Source organism: Engraulis encrasicolus, chromosome 18 (assembly GCF_034702125.1).
Source record: "Engraulis encrasicolus isolate BLACKSEA-1 chromosome 18, IST_EnEncr_1.0, whole genome shotgun sequence".
In the NCBI taxonomy this organism is placed as follows: Eukaryota; Metazoa; Chordata; class Actinopteri; order Clupeiformes; family Engraulidae; genus Engraulis; species Engraulis encrasicolus.
In genome coordinates, this window is record NC_085874.1 from 8,282,038 (window position 1) to 8,302,201 (window position 20,164).

At 44.9% G+C, this 20,164-nt stretch overlaps 1 protein-coding gene across 1 annotated transcript in view; it reads left to right on the forward strand.

Annotated features, from left to right (window-relative positions):
• The window catches only part of LOC134468764 (potassium channel subfamily K member 2-like), a 38,284-nt gene extending 37,442 nt beyond the window's left edge, over positions 1-842 (forward strand). Inside the window, exon 8 of the mRNA XM_063222638.1 lies at positions 174-842. Coding sequence (XP_063078708.1) covers positions 174-842 — 669 coding nt within the window. The remainder of the gene's footprint in view (positions 1-173) is intronic.
• The last annotated feature ends 19,322 nt before the right edge of the window (positions 843-20,164 follow it).

Here is a 20,164-nt window from a genome sequence, read left to right on the forward strand (position 1 = left end):
GGAGAGGAGAGGAAAGGAGGAGGAGAAGAAAGAAGAGGAGAAAGGGGAGAAAAGGAGATCCGAGCCAATGTGGCTGAGTGGATGGCTAACGTGTGTGTGTGTGTGTGTGTGTGTGTGTGTGTGTGTGTGTGTGTGTGTGTGTGTGTGTGCGCGCACGTGTGTGTGTGTATTAGGTGGGTGAGTTCCGGGCGCATGCGGCAGAGTGGACGGCTAACGTGTCGGCTGAGTTCAACGCCACGCGGCGCCGCCTGAGCGTGGACATCTACCAGAGCTTCCAGAGAGCCGCCTCCATCAAGCGCCGGGTGTCCGCCGAGCTGCCCCCCTCCCCCGGCGAACTCAGCCCCCCCTCGCTAGACACCAGCCTGAGCCCCGTCAGCCCCGGGAAGAGGACCCTGTCGGCCTCGCTGGGGGGGTACGAGGTGGGCGGGGGTGGGGGTCATCATTATCATCATCATCATCACCCCGCCCCCGGGGGCCTGGCGCGTAATGGGAGCCTCTTCCTCAACTTGAACGGCCTCAGTCCTGACTACGCGCGCTCCCCGATGCGTCACCTGTCCCCCCGCACCCAACACCCCGACTACACCCCTCTGAGACACTCCTCCTACACCCCCGCGGCCCCCCGCACCCCAGAGTATCGGGTGCGTGCCAGCACCCCACCGCCTACAACACCCACAATGCAACGCTCTACCCAGAATACGCCACCGCCATCCACCCAGGATTCCACACAGAACACTCCGCCGTCCACAATGCAACACTCTCCCGAGAACACACCCCCACCCAACAGAAGTAGCCCTGAAGAGTCACCATGCAAAGACATCGCCATCATAGAAGAGCTGACATAGAGGAGGGCGGAGAGAGAGAGAGAGAGAGAGAGAGAGAGAGAGAGAGAGAGAGAGAGAGAGAGAGAGAGAGAGGTGGGGGAGAGAGAGAGCTGTGGGAGAAACAGATGATAGAGGGGAAGATGGAGAGAGAGAGATAGAGGTGCATCCATCACGTGTCTGAGTGCAGAGGGTACATTTGAAGTGGAGACGGGTCAGACAGAGGGAGGATGAAAGGAGCCATTACACAACAACTGAATGAGAGAAGGCGGGGGGGGGCAGAGCCATGATGAGAAGGAGAGGAGAGGAAGAGAGAGAGGGGGATGATGAGGGGAAATGAAAGAGTAGTGGAGGAGAAATAAGAGCGCATGAAGACCAGATGGAGAGAGAACGAGAGAGAGGGAGAGAAAGAAAATGGCTTGGGAGATTGAGAGGAGTAGAAATGGCATCTGATGTCCCCTGTGGCAGTGGAGCCATAAAGAAGCTGAATGATGGAAAGATAGATGGATAGACAGATAGAGAACGGGGAGTGAGAGAGTGAAAGATACCATGAGGAATAGCAACGACTGCATGAGACGCATCGTAAAAATGACTGACATAAAAAAAGCAATGATTGACAGCTGGACGATGATCAGGAGGGAATGACAAAGACATCTGAGTGATCATCTCCTCTATCATCCTCCACCATCACCTGCTCCAGCACCTCTACACACGCACACACACATACAAACTAAGACACACTTCATACAGAAGCATTTCAAGAATGTGTAATTTCGTCCCTTTGGGACCATATGACTGAACAGGAAGTTCCACGTATGGGGCTTTAAAGTCTGGGAACCCTGGGAATAGACAACAGGCTGTAGCGCCGAAAGCAGCAAAAGCGTTGCTACAGTAGAGTTGAGGGAGTCAAAAGCGTTAGAAGAGAAGTTGGGACTTTGTGTGAAAAATGTGTAATGAGCCATGACTCGGTTTGGCGGCAGCAGGCAGCAGTCAACGCATTGTTTACATTTTTCTAAACACGAGCTTCGGTTGGTCGCTCTTCCTGATCGAACATTAAAGGTTGACTCTTTAGCCAAATTCGTCGCCCCTGATCTGTGCTTTCCAGGCGGGACTCTGCAGCGTTTTAGCTCTTTCAATGCCTGCTGTCTGTTCCTACTGTTCCTAATTCCCACCCTGCCTTGTGTTTGTGGCCTCGTGAAGACGTCATTGACAACAGAAGTTTAATTCAATATCTCGCAAAAGCGTGATTCAAATGTCATTTTCTCATTTACAATTGGGATGTTGAATGTGGACAGGTCCCCCAATAGTTGTTGTGCCTAGGCTGACAGGCAGGGAAACTTAACGTTCGTTTGCAACCACCATCTATTTTGACAACCACTACGAGATCTGCTAGGTCTCAAAAAGGTGGGAATGAATTCTCGGCAACCATTGTGGACAGTAATATTCAATTCAATTCAATTCAAATATGCTTTATTGGCATATCTAATGTGACTTCCAAAGAGTTAAAAAATCCAGCTTGAAGCAACAGGCCACAAGCACAAGTCAACGACTGGAGTTCGGATAATGATAAGAGCCCTTTGTTTGAAGAATGTAGCAGTAGGCCGCTGGACTGTACCTTGTTTTGGGTGCTTGAAGATGTTTCACCTCCTCACTAAGAGACTTCTAATTGGACATTATAAGAATGTATTTATTATCTGAGAGTGGACCTGTAGGAGACGCCCCTCTCCACATGACTAGGTCAAAGAATCGTCTAGTAGAGAAAGATAACTCCAAACTCCCCCCACCAAATGTAAAGGAGTGTGCTCAAGTTTGGTCTCCAAAGAGAGTCTTGTCCGCTCCCTGTCTTTTTGTGGTGTTTGGTGTCGACTTGTACAAGATGTGCGCTACCGCCATCTACAGCACTAAGGGAACATTCATTCTCAACCGTAGAAGGTCTCCAAAGGTCTCCTAACCGAAGGTCTCCTCCTCTCTAAAGGGACGTTCACCTTCATCACATGGATCCCGGAAAAGTAGGAGCATGAAGTATCTTACTCTACTTGACGATTCTTTGACTAGGTCTGAAGTGGCCTGAGAGTCACATGGGAAAACTAACTTGACTCTGGCAATCTTGGTCACATGAAGAAAATGCTTTTCTGCTGCATTGTAGAGCACGACTTAACATGCAAAGTCAGTACACCGCAACGCAGAAAACACTGGCGTAAAATAATTACGTCTTTGCGTGATGCCAGTCTGCGGGGTGGTCATACCAAAGAAGCCTCGGGTGATAAGAGGAAACCTCTCCAAGCATCAAAACTAGAACCCCAGCTGTCTACAAACTCAACTCTTTTCACTAAGATGATATGAAAGAGAATGTCTGTGGAGAAGCAACAGCCGTCTAAGAAGAGAAGGGTGTTCTGTGTTTTATGTGTGTGCAGAACCAGCGTCGTAAAGTGCTCAACTGTTCTGACTCTTGGACGATGTTGGATGATGCTGTCAGAAAACACTTGAAAGGAATGCAGAAAGCTCAAAGAGAACATGGCGAGAACAATTGTTGAAGCACCCTAAGAACGAGAAGAGAATGTCAGAAGAACACTCCTAGAACGCTGTGAAAACAATACAGAAATGCTTACAGAACGATGCGAGAACACTAAGAGAAAACACTGAGAGAACACTAACAGAACGCTGTGAGAGCACTCACAGAACACTGTGGGGTTCTGTGGAGTAGCTTAAAGAACGCTGAGAGAACTCTAAGAGAATGCTTACAGAACGTTGTAAAAACACTGTGAGAACGCTCATAGAACACTGCGAGACCGCTCAGAGAAAACTAAGGGAACACTGAGTGAACGCTATGTGGAGCTTATCAGCTCATTACAGATGTAGCACTGGTACCATAGCAACCAGACCCGTGCCTTACACACACACACACACACACACACACACACGCATGCACACAAAGCCTGTCAGAGTGAGATATGTAATAATGTAGTCACACACACACACACACACACACACACACACACACACACACACACACACACACACACACACACCTGAAAGCATCATGAAACATCCTCACAAATTGAATTACATGCGGTACAAACATGCATGTGCGCATCCTCATTACCCCCTTCACACACACTCACACACCAATTACAAATGATGCATTTCATGCACACACAAACACACACACACTTGGACCCATCAGTGGTTCTGACCACCAAAATGAAGCTGGCTCTTCTGAAACTTGTTGTAAAAAACCCCAAAACATTTCTGACCCACTGTATTTCATGAGGGAAAAGTCCTACGTCCACCAGAAAACCAACCATTCATCCAGGCCTATTTCTATGGTGGAACCATTGAACTTGATGAGGGTCTATGAGGGAAAGGATCACAGACTTTGACCCGGAACGTTTAAATCACCATGAAAACTCTCTCTCTTTCTCTCTCACGTGCACATTCCCTCCACACACACACACACACACACACACACACGCACACGCTGAGTGCACTCTTTTGTGACTGACTGCTTTTGCCAGTGACAACACACAAAGCCTGCACTGACTGCATGCATGCGTCAACTAGAGCGCGCACACACACACACACACTCACTCACTCTCACTCACTCCGTGTCTGTCCTGAGTGACTGTATTATGTGACGCTGATTGTACATGGTCGGGAGGCGTAGCTTAGAGGTGGAGAGGTGTGGCCCATCAGAGGGGCTGCCTCACTGGCGCCACACTGTGGACACTTTTACACGTCTCCACACATTTAATGCTTAATCTTTCTCTTCTAGTGTATGTCTTGAAACTTTTAATGCTTTGTTTCTCTTCTATGTCTGACAGGTTTAAAGCCACATTCCACTATTTATGGAGAAATGCTCACCTCCCTTCAACTGAAATAACTGAGCTTTACATTTTCTCCTTCCTTAGGGCTAGGAATGTTATGTTTAATGTTTAAGCTTGGGCATACTTTTCATATGTGTTCAGACTAATGGAATGTTGACTAATGGGTCTCTCATTTAAAGACTTCACAATTTTCACAATAATGTCAGACTTCAGCGGTCAATTATCTGACTAATGGGACGTCTGACCAATAGGCTGTCGGACCAATGACTTGGAACCCTTGCTGCTACTGTAGCTGAACCCCATGCCTGCTTGGAGGCACACGTTGAGTCGCCAGAGGCAGAACAAGGCTGGAAGAGCAGGGGAAAGATAAAACTCAGTTATTTAAAATGGAGGTGGGAAATGAGAACATGTGCAAAATAGTGCAATGTGGCTTTAATGCTGTTTTGGTCTTTTCAATGTCTCAACACTTTGGTGTGTCTATTGACCATCATGCTTTTAATGCTTTCAATGCTTTTATGCTTCTATGCTGTTATGCTTCAATGCTATTTTGGCTCAGACGAGTGGGGAACTCATTATGATGTGAATGCGTCCATGACACTAGAGATCACAGTTGTAAATGTTCATATGACATACAGGGCCAACATAGGCTATACCGTACCTTACAACATTGCACAGTACAACACGGCACACATGATCACAGTTATAAATGTTCATAAAGGCTACATTATACACACTATAGCACGTCACGTGACATTGTGGCGTTGACCCTTCCAGATGACGGTTATTCTCAGGCCCTGATGACACACATTTGGGTATTATTAGAAAGGCATGTCCTACGCTTGGGCCTTTTGTTTACAGGTAAACAGAATTTTAGATCCCTAATAAGAATATTTCTGAAACCGGAATTTTAGAAGATTTTTTTAACCACATGCTGTGTAAATAGGATCAACATATGTACATCAATTAAAACAATTTATACAAAATATGTAACCAAGGCCTTAAAGAGTGGTCCAGGGACTGCTGCTTTGCAAGACAACATAGGCTTTACTAGTAGCATTATGAGGAACATCTAAAGAAGAACATCTAATGCTGACTGTCTCTATCAGTAGGCCTGTAGTGCATATTATAAGCCATCTGCATCTGAATTCACAGAACCTAAAACTTGTAGCACGAATGATCCTTTCAATGGAGTTGACAGCTAGTGCCTGACGGGAAAAAGTGGTCCCTTTTCACAATGATGTCAAACAAGTGACATTTGGAAGAAAAGCAGGTATGGTGGTGCCTTCTTTTGAAACTCGGTTGTCGGAAACCCAGACCTCCGCCTCGGGAAAGTGCAAAAGAGCGGGTACTCAACTTGGGGTTCCGAAACTCAAACTCGGATTGTCCCCCGCTGTTGCAATAGAACACATTTACAACGGTTGTCGGGAGAACAACCTCGGGTCTACCGACAGCCGAGTTTCAAAAGAATGAGCCATAACTCCCGGTTTCAGACAGATAGCCATAGGATGCAGTAGCGTCTATGTTTATGTCTCTACGACTGGATGCAACTTTTTGTTTCGGATGCATTGAATGAAAGGTGTCTGACATAAGGAGAAAAAGGCCCATACTACTCATAGCTAAGAGGTCAATCACATGGGACAGCAATCACAGCTAACACTCACATGGGACAGTTACCCCAGTTAATCACATAATGGGACAGTTACACCTGCTAACAATCTAGCTCAACCTATTATGGTGTTAGTAATCACAGCTAACAATCCTGGGGTTCTTTCTAATGTGCGGACTCCCGTCCTCCCTTGCTCCCTTGCATACTTGTGACCTCAAGATGACGTCACTGACGACAGAAGTGTGTTTCGATATCTCGTAAAAGCACAATTCTAATGTCATTGTCTCATTTGCAATGAGTGACGACTAGTCCCCCAAAAGTTATTGTGGCTAGTCAAAGATATGGTCAAACTTAACATCAGTTGCAGCTGTAGTTCAAGTCTTGCCAATGATCCCAAGCTGGCACACTGCTTGATAAAGTTAAAAAGCCTTTAATAGCACAGGTTGAGGACGGGAGTCTGCATTTTGTAATGCACTCCACATCAACAGATCCTGCAAGCTGGAAAAAACGGTTCCTGGAATAAAACGTCAATGGCGGTGCGTCGGAATGGCAGGGTGTAACCATGATTATTTGGGGTGGCGGGTTTATTGGGGTGCAGTGCGGCCAGTCTGGCAGTACATCGTCAGGATCATATTTACTGACAAAAACACAGACCGAGTCATTTACCTCAATACACACACACACAAACACACTCCACCATCGTGGGAGTGTCACTGTTTTTCAGATGCCCTTGCCAGACTCAGTGCTACTGCAGAAGAGGAGAGAGAGAGAGAGAGACACATCTCTGACTACACAACCATACTCTGGGGACGTGTGTGTGTGCATGTGTGTCTGCTTTATGAATCATTTATTGCATGCTTAGAAGTACTGTAGCTTGTCTGACCCCTGATGTTTGTGTGTGTGTGTGTGTGTGTGTGTGTGTGTGTGTGTGTGTGTGTGTGTGTGTGTGTTTTGCTCATCGGTGCCCTGTCATCTGTGTGTCTCAAGGGTTTGTAGGCCTCATGTGATTGGCCAAAGCGTCTCGTCCTTAAATCTGATTGGCTGGGCTGATCTCAGCTGTCTCTTTCTATTTATCTCAGCAGGAGACACCAATGTATTTAGGTGTTCATGTGTGTACGTGGGTGAGTGTGTGTGTGTGTGTGCGAGCCTGAGGACAGCATGTGAATGTATCTGTCCTCGTCTCCAAAAGAGAAACACATCTGTCACACACCACTCTGCATTTAGAAAATCCCACAGTGTGTGACTTGCAGACATCTGTCTCTGTCTCCCTCTTTCTGTGTGTGTGTGTGTGTGTGTGTGTGTGTGTGTTTTCCCACATACTCTCTCTCTCACACACACACACACACGCACACACACACACACACTTCCTCCAAGACATAGCTAATCCCTTCCTTTTGTCCTCTACACACAAACATACACACACACACATAAAAAAAGAATATTAACCCAAACACACACACTGTGAATAAACATACAGTGTCACAACACTAACATACTAAGTGCATTTGCCTGTTTACGCACACACACACAATATGTTTGTCTGTTTCAACATTAATTTTCCTGTGAGCACTCACATTAATATGCTAGTCATTTCATATAGGTACTAGTCTATTTATAAGTCAACTTATGCGCTACTAGCCATTTTGTATGCTAGGCTAGTTATACGCTAGCCTGTTTCTACGCTAGCCTGTTTTTAAGAGCACTAGTAGTAGTATCGGCTCTCAGTAGTACAGCTTACGCCATTTATTGAGCAACTTATTGACAAATTTCTAAGAGCATTTCTAAAAGCATTTCTAAGAGTGCTGCAATGCTAACACCACTAGGGATGTTTTCTCATGTTTTACCCTTCTGACAAAATCTTTTTGCTGCTGTGTTGCAATATATTTGAGTCCAACATATTGCATTTTGCAATACTATGCCATAAAGTCCAGTGTTTTCGTGTGTATGTCATTTTCTGTGCTCAATTCATTGCGTTTTTAGCAGTAATTCTGCAGTACTTTTGTAGGCAAAATAGCAGAAATGTGTGAGCCTATTTACGGGAGTTTGTGTCCGAATTGTTTTGGGTTTACTTCCGCTCTGTGCTTCCTTACACCATCATGTCAGTGTTGCTATTGCTAACAATCGCTAACTAGCACTGTGTCTCTATTCAGACCATGTAGCTAGCACTAGGCCTACAGACTCCCCTACTCGCCTGCTAACTAGCATTATAGGCCTAATGTCATTCACAGGCCATCATATATAGAGAGACTCATCTCATTGGGACCTACTGACATACGCGAACTAGCTAGCTAGCATCTAGTGCATAGAGTACCATTCACACCCGCTAACTAGCATCACCCGCTAACTAACATCTATAGAGTATCATTTACACATCTACAAGAGTAGGCTACCATTTACTCATGCTAACTAGCATGTAAATTGATTACCAATCAGAACTGCTAACTAGCATCTGCATAGAGACCAGTTTTGCAATGAATTCTTTGATACCATATTAGGGGTAGGGAGAGGAGGAATTTGGTTATGGTGGGCGGGGTTGGGGGTTGCATGAATAAGCATCATAAATAGCCTGTTTCCGTTTAAGTTTATGAGTGTGTACTGTAAGGGGTTTGTTTGTGTGTGTGTGTATGCGTGTGTGTGTATGTGTGTGTGTGTGTGTGTGTGAGAGAGAGAGAGAGAGAGAGAGAGAGAGAGAGGAAGGGGGGTGTTATGGGTTTACGCCAACTGCATGTTTGTTTGTAAACTGTTTAGTTTGAGCTTTTTTATAGAATACTAATGTAGTGCAATTCACGCACGCGCACACACACACACACAGTGGAGTTTGTGGAGTTTTTGCAGCATTGCATCTTGTATATGGCTGATTTTCATATGACCACAATAAAGCCTCTATTTTAAAAAAAAACATACACTGCCTGTCCCTCTGTGTGTGTGTGTGTGTGGTTACTACTGGTTGTTACGGTTACTGTTCCTGTTGTTACTGTTAGAAAGAAATTAATCAATGATGGCACAGCAGCTGTTTTTGACCAAGTACTCTCTGACTCTGAAACTCAAAGTCAAAATGTTCAGAGTGCAGATGACCTAATGGCACACTTCAGCAGTAGGATGACACATGTTATGGATGTTATCGCCCCGTCCATAAAATTTTTTTTTGTTTTTTTACCGGCGTTGGCAAAAATACATGGAAACAGATCTGTCTTTCCACACCAACTGGCGGTAGTGGGACAGTAACGGCGCGGGAGCCGGCTCCGCTCTGCACTGCATTTGGAAAATGGAACTCGAGCGGATTTTGGACCGCAGCGACTGGCGGTGTCCATTCAAATGAATGGCAAAGTTGCGAACTTTGAACTGAACTGTCCGTGGACGCCAATGCTGTCGGTGTGAAAGGCAGAGTAGAACACACCGGCCGAAACTAAGCAGAAAGACCTCAGTCGTCTCGCTGCCGTTCCGCCCTGCTCTAGTCTGAATTAGGCCTATTGGCTACCAGTAAGCTATACATGGGTTGGTCTGTTTTGGCTCTACCTGAGTGCGCCCAAAATGCTAAGTGGCTAGGTGTAAAACATTGGAAGTTGCATTGGACCAGTGTGGTGCGTGGTAAATATCTGTTTTCTAGACGGCTGGATGTTGTAGCAGTTTCTGAGCTCCTACCGACTCCATTCTGGGATAACATATCTTAACGTGAGTACATCAGAATTGGTTCATATGCTTTGTAAATGAAGTTATATTGTTTCACTCCAATCACACGTGAGGACAACGTTTGAGTGACGGCAGCTTCCAAACAATCAGAGGCTGCCTCCGATCATGAAAACCCGCGATTTCAGCAGTGGCTACGCTTCGCAACACAATATAGCGTTTTTTGGAGAGCATGGCAAAGAATTCTGAGCGACTTGATAGTATGTTTTTCTAAACGGCGTCACTGACAGTACAGTGTGCGAGTAAGTGGAAAAAAACACAAGCCGACAAGACAACAGGTTCTTGTAATACACTGTGCAGGGCTCCAATGGGACTTCCAATGATAAACACCTAGCCGCCTAGTATTTTGGAATCCCTGGCTGAGCACGAATTCAACTGTTTACCAACAGCGGAACCCATGTAAAGAATCGACTTTAAGACATTACTACTTGTGTTCATACTACAAGTCATTAAATGGGTTGACGCCCAGCTACATACTGGACCAACTGGTTGTAGTCTATTTCTAGCCTGGGCGAATAGCCGACGGTTGACTCCGTCAATCAGTCTGGCAAAAGCCATGAGGAATCTGTCTCCGTGGACGATGAGAGATGGTCTGATCTTACTGTATCGTTTAAATTAATTGAAGTTCCAAACTCAAATTAAAACCCATATTGTGCTTTATTAGCATGCCTGTTACGTTATAGCGTCGCAAAAGCATACAAATAACAAACGAAAGTGTGAATATAGTTACCTTAACCAATCAGTAATGGAGCTTGCGGGTGAGTTCTACGTCACCACTCTCAACTGTTTGCTGATTGGTGAAACACTGAGAGAACCGAGCTCGAGGCTTTTGCCAGACGATGTGCGGAGCCAAAATCTTTGGGTGGAGTACAGAGGATGGCGTCGCGAGGCTAGTCTATTTCAGCTGTCTACACCAACTAGGCATTAAAGGTCTATGAAGCAAAAAATGTCCCTACTGTTGATAGTTTTACAGTTTTTTTTTTCAAATGCTAAAAAGCGCTTACCCATACCTTGGACACTTTTTCTAAACTCTTAACACAGAGTGACACCTAGGAAACACAATTCATGCAAACGCCTCCACCCTTAGCAACGGTTCCTATGTCAGTCAAACACACTCGTCCCAGGTTCTCAGTATTGAAATGAATGGAGGGCTAACATACAGTGTTTGATTGATTTCTATGGGCCCAAAACAGCAGAAAAAAACGCCAAATGGCAATTTTTTCCCGATTTTGCCCGCAGACGGTCATCTCATGTAACCCAATTTAATCTGGCAACACTGCTAACATACCCTTCACCAGGGCTTGAAAACGAAATTATTTTTCAAACGTTCCTTTCCCAACGGTTCAGGCAAGTTTCAGTTTAACGTTTTCGTTCTTGCAATCGTTCCGCCACAAAAAAACGAAGAATGAACGTAAATTTTCGTTCCGCGTTCCGGCAGTGTTCAACGGGCCTGTTAAACGTGGGATAGGTGAACATGTTTTACCATATCATCTGAAAAGCTCCTCATGACGCCATAGCACTCATTGAAATAGAGTGTTTGGGAAAAAAAACGAAATCTTTTGGTCCAGTGTAGAGGGCGTAGTCAGAAGAAAACGGCAACCAATAGAAGTAATACTCATCATCACTTCTATTGGTTTCTGACACGTCCATCAACCGCCAGCACTCGCCCCTCCTCCCTGCGCGTTCACCTACTCGTGAACTTGACCGACCCCACCCCCGCCATCATTCATGCACACGCGACGAGGCTCATCATCACTCGGCTAGCAAGGTAACGAGAGTTAGCAGCAGGCTGAGCTACTTGGAAACGTTGGTGGCTTTTGCAGAGCTACAGGAAGAACTTTGGCTTTTGGTACACTGGACTAACCATGTCAGGATAACATACTCCCTTGGATTATAGTCATCGGACTCGCAAGACCAGACTCCAACACGGGCTGAAAATTGGAAATCGGACCTGACACTCTTGGACACAGATGTCGGCTACGGCAGCGTCTTCAAACGTACGCTTTGGTGATTTCTAATCGAGAGGTGAGGTAATATATTTGTCTGTATAATATTTTGTGAATTGGTTTAGGACACAGTGGTGTCTTTTTTTAAGCAAGTATCCATTGAGAGGGGTCAGAGGATTAGCTCAAGCTCCAACATATCTAGCTGCTACCTTGCTTAACATAGCTGCTACCTTAATCGCGTTATTTTTGGTGTTTTTTCCCCTGTGGCATTTATTCTGTGCACATAAACACGTTTTCAGAATTGCTCTGTGTAACTCAGACGGTTACTCTTGTGTGTTTTGCTACTAGTTGTGCGAACGAGCCAGACAAACCAGCTGGGAGGACGGAAGCACCTGTTTTCAATTCCCCTTCTCCACCCGCGTTCAGTAACTAAATACGGATTCACCCCGTAATAAGTAAGTAACCTACCATGTTTACGCACACATTACTTTGACCAGCAAAGCCCATGTCTTTCTAGTGGTTTACAAAAATATATCGTTTGCATGTTTTGCTTTGGGTGCGTACGTCTCTGTTGTATGACGATGGTAATACTGTAGCAAGCACAAGCACAACCTGTTCGCCGCTCCAGCATTGCAAAATAGATTCCTTTTGGGTTTTCAAATGTTTACATGATTGTGGGTGTAATGTTGTTAACTCGCTGATGTCGTTTTTGAGAAGACAGTAGTTTTGCATTTGATAAATACCACATAATGACCATGACGGCTACACAGCAGATCTTTATTGTGATGGCTACACTGAATGATCACATGGAGATGCCGGTACATTAGTTTTTACCCTGGTTATATAGAAAATGTTATGCTTTGTCCATTCCAAGGTTGTGGTGTTTCAATACATTCAATGATTCAATACACTGGGACACTTTTCAGTCTTTGAGGTTGCTGGAATCAACACAGACTACCTCCATGCACCTTATCAGAACACTTTGCATGTTTTTTGTATACTTGTCCCCTTTGTGTATTGCTTTCTCTTTCTAGGTTCTGTTGGTTGCATGCAGATTGTGCCAGATTTATCTGTCTATGGTCTAAGCATGGGCTCTGTGCTAATATGCAATTTGTGCTCTTTTTTCCCTCAGGTCAATCGCAGACAGGGTCCTTCCACAACCACATACTTATGCCAGTATGATCCTCCGATCCAAGAAGCCTGGACTGCAGTCACCATCTCAACACACCAACCAAGAGAAAGGCGGATGGCTCAATTCAGTATGTAGTTCTGCAAATGTTCTCAAAGGTCTTCACAGCCCCCCATGGTGCTGAATGCATTTACATTTATTTTTGTAAGGTAAAAACAATGCTGATTACAGAACATAACTTGGGCCATCAGTGAAATTTGAGGTAGCAGCCATCACCTGATGGTGAGAGGTGGTCCTAAGATCAGAGAGAAGCAGGTTGAAATCCCATCCTTACCTCTCCCTACCTACACCTCCATCCACTGCTGAAGTGCACTTGAGCAAGGCACACAACTCCACTTTGCTCCTGGGACTGTAGCCAACACCCTGTAAAACCCTGCTGTGTAATTTGATGTAATGAAGCCCTAATACAGTCTTAACACATTGCTTGTTTCAGTATGGAAAATTGCACAATAACAGTTCCAGGACATGAAGGCTGCATACTGTGAACGTCAACCTTCAGGGCACCGTCCTGCTACTGGGCTGTGGCTGAGGACCAGATGTCATGCCAGGTCGAACATCAAACTGGGGTCACGGGTCAGGGCACGCTGCAGTAACCGATGGGATTGCTTCAAATTCAATGATTGAATCAAGGCCTGCAAAGCAATAAATATGTTTTATGTAGTGCATTTTCTATTTGATGATGGGGACTAAATAACTCTATTGTACGCATACAATGTTTTGCAGTCAATTTCTTACAAACTGGTGTTGTGCCAGGAGCACACAGATGTATGAAGTAGAAGGGCTTTTATGGATGTACTCCAACTACCACTGGTGTTGTGTCCCTACAACCATGTAATATCACACTAGTACTCATAGGAGTAGAAATATTGTAATGGGTGTTATCGCGTTACTGTTATCACAACAGGTGTACTCTTGTGATAACATCCATTGCAATACTTACACATCTGGAGGAATACAGCTGGACATTATGTTATTGTGGGATGAATGTACATCCTTACAGTTAGCAGGGCGTCAGTTGGAGTCTTCCTAATCAATATCCCCGACCTCTGCTGCGTCTATCTTCCTCCTCCTCCATCTCTGGCCATCGGTCCTACTGAGCTGTTAGGTCGTTATGATTGTGACGGGCCAGGAAAGTCAGAGCTGGAGCTCTCGTCGTGGTCGTGGAATGTCTAAAGCATATACATACATTGAAAATATCGTCAGCCAAAACAATTTCATTAGCGTTGATCAGTTCGGTTGTTTTTCTTTACTCCCTCTGTTCCTGTGTCTGCGCGTGCGACAATCCAAGTGAAATCTCCCCGTAAGATTCGTACATAACTGACGTCCTTGCCTAAAACACTACGGATTGTGGTGTCGGGTATATATAAATACAATAGTAAAATGTATATTGCTGTACACATCTATCAAAATAAATCCATGTCAGTAGCTACTGGCTACTGTCTAGGGATGACGGTATAGCATCTGTCATCAGTGTTAGGAAGTTAGAATGAGATATCTAAGTAACATGTATCAAGTCAAGTTCAATAACTAATCTAGTATACATCTACTGTCATCAATATTTCTTGAAATGGCAACCATGACGGCCTGTGCGTTTATTGTGATGTTGAACATTCTTACCGTAGCCGGAGACAGTGCCATGGCTGGAAGTTAGCTTGGCTAATCGATTTGACGTGGCTTCTTGCCCCGCCTCGTGAGCTCTCGTGGGTTCCCGGGATAATCCGAACACTTGACAGACTGCATGCGCGTTCATGTGTTTTGAAGGCGTGGCTTTGAGGGGAGGGCTGAAGGGAGAGGTGGGCTGTGTATTTTCAAAAATATAGCTCACAGGAACCGTTTTTCAAAGATCTCCTACTCTACCTTTAACACATTTGGTACGTTTACATGAGGCATTTAAATCCGATTTAACTCACTTTAAATCTCATTAAAACTTAATTCCACTTTAAAAACATCATGTAAACACTTACCGAACAGGATTTAAGTTTATTCCGATTTAAACTTAAGTCCGATTAAAGTGGGTGGTTTATTCCTCTTTTAAATCCGATTAAACACGTTCCTCTGTCATGTAACCTTTTAATCAGAATTACAATAAATCCGGTCGTTCCACGCATGCTCGTTGACCACACGATGGCGCCAAGAGCTCGTGCTCTTTGTCAGTGAGAAAAAGATGGCGGCACTTCCTGTTGATTTTCACATGAAAGTTTTGCTTAATTTAAAGTCCCTAAGCGAGTATAAATGTTGTGGCTTCCATATATTGATGTAAAAGTGCCCCACGAAGTAATTAAGCACAACAAAGTTACTCCACATCACCCTTTCACCAGTTCGTTTTTCTAAGCTAGGAGGGTGCTAACTAGCATTTGAAAGAACCAGACCCAAAGGGGATTTTACCAGCCTTGAGTCCACTGAGGGAATTCATTTTCGGGCTGAAGATAAGCTTGTGTCCCAGTAGTTCCCCGGAGGTTTGGCGACCACGCCCCCACGCCTTATTTGGCTCACTCAGCACGTGCGTCCTCAGTCCAATCGCAATGCTTTATTTTCCCCAGACGTTTAATCGCATTTAAGTGAAATTGCCATGTATACACGTCGCAAAATAACTCTTAATCCGATCTACTTAAATCCGATCTATTAGATCCGATTCAAAAACATCATGTACACGTAGCAATAGAGTACCGACGACGGTATAATACCTTTTTCACGCCCATGCGTTGTATACCAAAACGTAAAATACGTAAAACGTAAAAATATGCGTCGTATTTCGAATCTACACCCTTCAATGCACAATATATGTGATTTTGGGAGCTCTGTGATGGACATAAATGACAACATTTGCAGTCAAAAGTTTGTGTCATGATTTGGACATTTTAATTTATCTTACCAAGATGTCTCGATGCCAACCCATGTCGCCTATGGCTCTGCATTTGATTTCGTCGCTAAATGATCCTGCAATGATGCTCTTTTACTCTCTCTGTAGCCCTTCACCTTGTGGTATGGTAGCTTCTGGGATGCTGCAGTCTTCGTGAATCGTGCTATGTTGTTGTTGTTTCCCTAGTACGGGCGGTGCCCACGCTATGGGGCACCTAAGTCACGCCCTTCTACTTCCGATCCATGGGGCTGGAGCTCTCAAAATTTTGAATGCGAGTTAATGGAGCAAGTCAAGCTAAATCCTCATCCCGTTTGGCATGTGCTCCGGATTTCACATATGATGACAGTGAATTTGAAAGGTTTGGATTTGCGTCGTAAGACCACTCATTTTCGGCACGCAAGAAACGTTATTTTAGCTTTTATGCAAAACTGTGTTAGAGACTACACATGCGCCTTGCATATCTGACGTGAACCGAAGCACAGCCAACCCTACCGCTGCACCGCGGCTTAAGTGGCTGCACGTCGGACATGCGACGTCTGTTGTGTAGTCCAAGTAATTGCATATTTTTGGACACACACAACTCAAAAATCGCTTGCCAAGTGAAGTCAACAAGCACACCATTGGTTGTTATTAATTCTGAGGCACAGCATATGTGTGATCGACGGGGAAATGCGAGGTGGGTCGGAAAATAGCTTTGATCAGTCCATTACAGCCCAGTCAAAAGTTTTTGCGTTGCCAGCCCCATAAGCCGCACGGAAGGGGTGAAGACTTAGGTGCCCCATAGCGCGTGTAGTGTCTGACTTCACGCAATAGGTAAACACAGAGACCATTGTATATCGTGTCTGGAGTATCTTGAACTTTCTGGACTTGCTACCTAGATCTTCACCAGATTCTTGGATCCAAATGGCACCCGAACTGTAATTGGAGTAATGCGCACCGATTTGGAAGTTTGATAGCCAACCAGATAAGAATTATTTATTTGATTATTCGCTCCCCATGTTGAACTTCCTGTGTCTTCCTGTATGTGAAAAGCCAGAAGCTAGCATAGATGGCTATGGCTACTACATATCATATGGATCGGATGGGCTACACTCATCTAAGCATCATATCATTGGGATTTGTTGTCAAGGTTGGGCTATTACTTTCGGGAGTCATCGGGACCTGTATTTTAGCAAATATCACCTTCTGCGTGTGTGCAAAGAGTTTGTGTTCAGTCCGCGTTAAAAACTTGGATTTCGAAGGGCATTGATTACCGATGTCGTAGTGGGACAGAGCAGGTGTGTCTTGACGAGCAGGATGCGTATCAGAGCTAACTTTGCACCAAATTCATGTGAGTAAATCAAACTTGTGACATGTAACCCATGTTACCCATATATTTTTTAATGGGCTTTTATGCCTTTATTTGAAAGGACAGTCGAAGATGGTGACAGGAAGCGAATGGGGCAGAGAGACAGGGGAGGATCGGGAAATGACCCCGGCCGGACTCGAACCGGGGTCCCCAAGGGTGGGTATGCAAGCCCAAATGTGGGGGGCTTAGCGCGCTGCGCCACAGCGCCCCCAAACTTGTGACATTCTGAAGCAGCGCACCCTTCACAAAAACCTCAATATCTCCGAGCTGAATTCCATGGATACCCATTTCGGGTTAGCTTGGGTTTGCTCGGCAATAAAAGCTTGTAGAGACACACAGTTTTCACCTACTAAGAGGGAAGAGTCTCCACTTTCAAATGAGCCATAACATGTTTGCCTTATCACATAATATGCTGTGACTCTACAAAAAACATCAAAAATGGGCTTAGAACGCTGGTATATCCTACAACATAATTCCGTGAGTAGCGCTGGTATTCAATGTGTTAAATTGAGCAACCTGCGTTAGTTCTGGCAGACCACGTAGTCAACGCTCCCTTTTGCCTATTGGCTGACGTCGACCTAACCCCTACAGCAGTCCTCTAATCAGCTGCGCTTTAGTTAATCAGCTGCTGCTCGCAATTGGATGCTGGCTTTTGGCGCGCTTTATTTAAACTACCAAATTTGTTTTCCTGTCATTGCTTTTGCTGCTTGTTTTGCACCCACCACCTCCCCTGCTCCACCAGACTTATCATTGCCAAACAATGTCATACTGTTGTCATTGTTGCTTGCTCTGTTCTAGGGGGTATGTTGCCTTTCCAGCTAAATGGAAGGCACTCCACCTGAGGATGCTGCTGTTCCCTGTCTTGGCTTCCATGGAGCTCATGGAGAAGCCGGGGAGCTTCCTCTGAACAGAGCCATACCGCCAAACACAAATATGCAATCAGAAATAAAGCTTCTGAAATGTATCTCTGTTTCTCGTCTCATTTTTGACTAGAGTGGATCTGACAGAAGTCTATTTTTGTGGACTGTAGGCCTACCTTAGAATAGGTAGGCTACTTATTATTTCCCTTGTTTTACCCAAAGATAATAACACACCCAAAACACTCAGATGGGCTATCCATCCCATAGCCTGGCTACAGATGTACTGTGCCTATAAGTAGTCTCCTGACATAGGATATGCTTTTGTGAAATTTTATAAAAAAATATGTAGAGAACGAAAAAAAAAACCCCGTTATAAACCGGTTTGTGGATTTCAGAATGACGTTTCTGTTCCGGAACAGTTGAATACATTTTTGTTTCCGTTTCCGTTCTTCGTAAAATTCTGTTCATTTTCGGTTTTCGTTTTCGTTCCTTGAACCGGTTCGGAGCCCTGCCCTTCACCCCTGTCAATATCGGCTTTGCCTAAAAGAAATACCAAGCAATTTCTGGAAAAACTGCAAGATCTCAGATCGAATCAGACGAAAAGGTCTGCAATATGCATATGAAAGCTACATCCATGACATTACATGCCATGTTTGAAGCCAGTAAAATGAGGTCAGGATAGAGGGTAAAGCATTGGCACTGAATGCATTGGGACTGAAACGTAGCAAACTGTCACTCTGAAATCCAGCGACTTCTAAAACTTGTAAAAGGAAGTCTATGGGAGAAATCCCTACTCGTGATGATAAAATGAAACGCTAACTTGTGCGTGTGGCGTCAGCACGGCAGCATAGCCTTGCCTACAATGGGGTAAAGCCTAGCCTGGCCGCGCCAAAAACCCCTACAGCAAAGCTGTGCCGGGGTCTGGGGTCGCTGAGAATCAGTGTGGGCGGGATCAACGGTTTCCTCTGCACTCAATGCAACGCAATAGGATGGCGAACAACCAACCAGGGTGATGAGGAATGATTACGTATTGCAGCGCGACAGGAAGTACTTGGTAGAGTGTAGGCAGTAGGAAATAGAACGAATGCCAGGCCAGCGAGCGAGCGTATTCTCTACGGGCTAATGTCAGAGTGAGGAAAGATTTGCCAACTAGCACTCCAATCTGCTATTGTAGAGACTGCACGCGAACTACGTGAACATGGAAGTGAATGATTGTTGCCGTTTTTGCAACAAAAATATGCGAATATCTGGCGTGATTTCTAATTCAGCACTTATCTTTGACAGCCAGAAAGAAAAACAAACCATTGCTGACAGATTAATGCAGGTTGGCGTGTCGGTGTTGAAAACACAGACAAAATCGAACAGAATTTGTAGGCCTTGTGTGCGGTTACTAACGAGAATGGAACAGGACCTGCCGGTGTTCCGAAGATGGGTGCAGGAGGAGGGAGCATCCACCACGACTTCAGATACCTCTGGTTCTACACAGAAACGTGACCGCGAGCCGACTCCATCCAAAACACCAAGGGCATTGAAAAAGTTCTGTGATAAACCAGCAAGTCCGGGAAAAGGGGCTGCCGTTCGTGTCAACATCGCCCAGGTATGTTTGCATTTTGACATTTGTTTATCGTGCAGTAACGGTGGAGATATTCAATTTGCTTTTCATTAGACCTATAGATGTTGCCCATCAGTTAGGATATTCCAGGGACAACATTGTCATTAGACGACCGTTCTCCTTACTCTAGTCTGTAGCCTCCAAAATGACCATTATATCGTGCTGAAATCTGCATCGCTTGATCTGAAACTTAATGATAGCATAGGAGTGTAAACAGAGACGGTTTAGGTCCTAAATTGCTTGTATGTGGCAGTGTGTGATAATACGTGAAATATAATCGGGTGGGACTACACGTCTGGGAGTGATAGAAACACCTGGGACTACACGTCCGGGGAGCGATCTCAGTTGGTGTCCATCTACCTCCCACCTAAACGGTCTCTGATGTAAATACGCCATAAAGCTACAACCTACAGC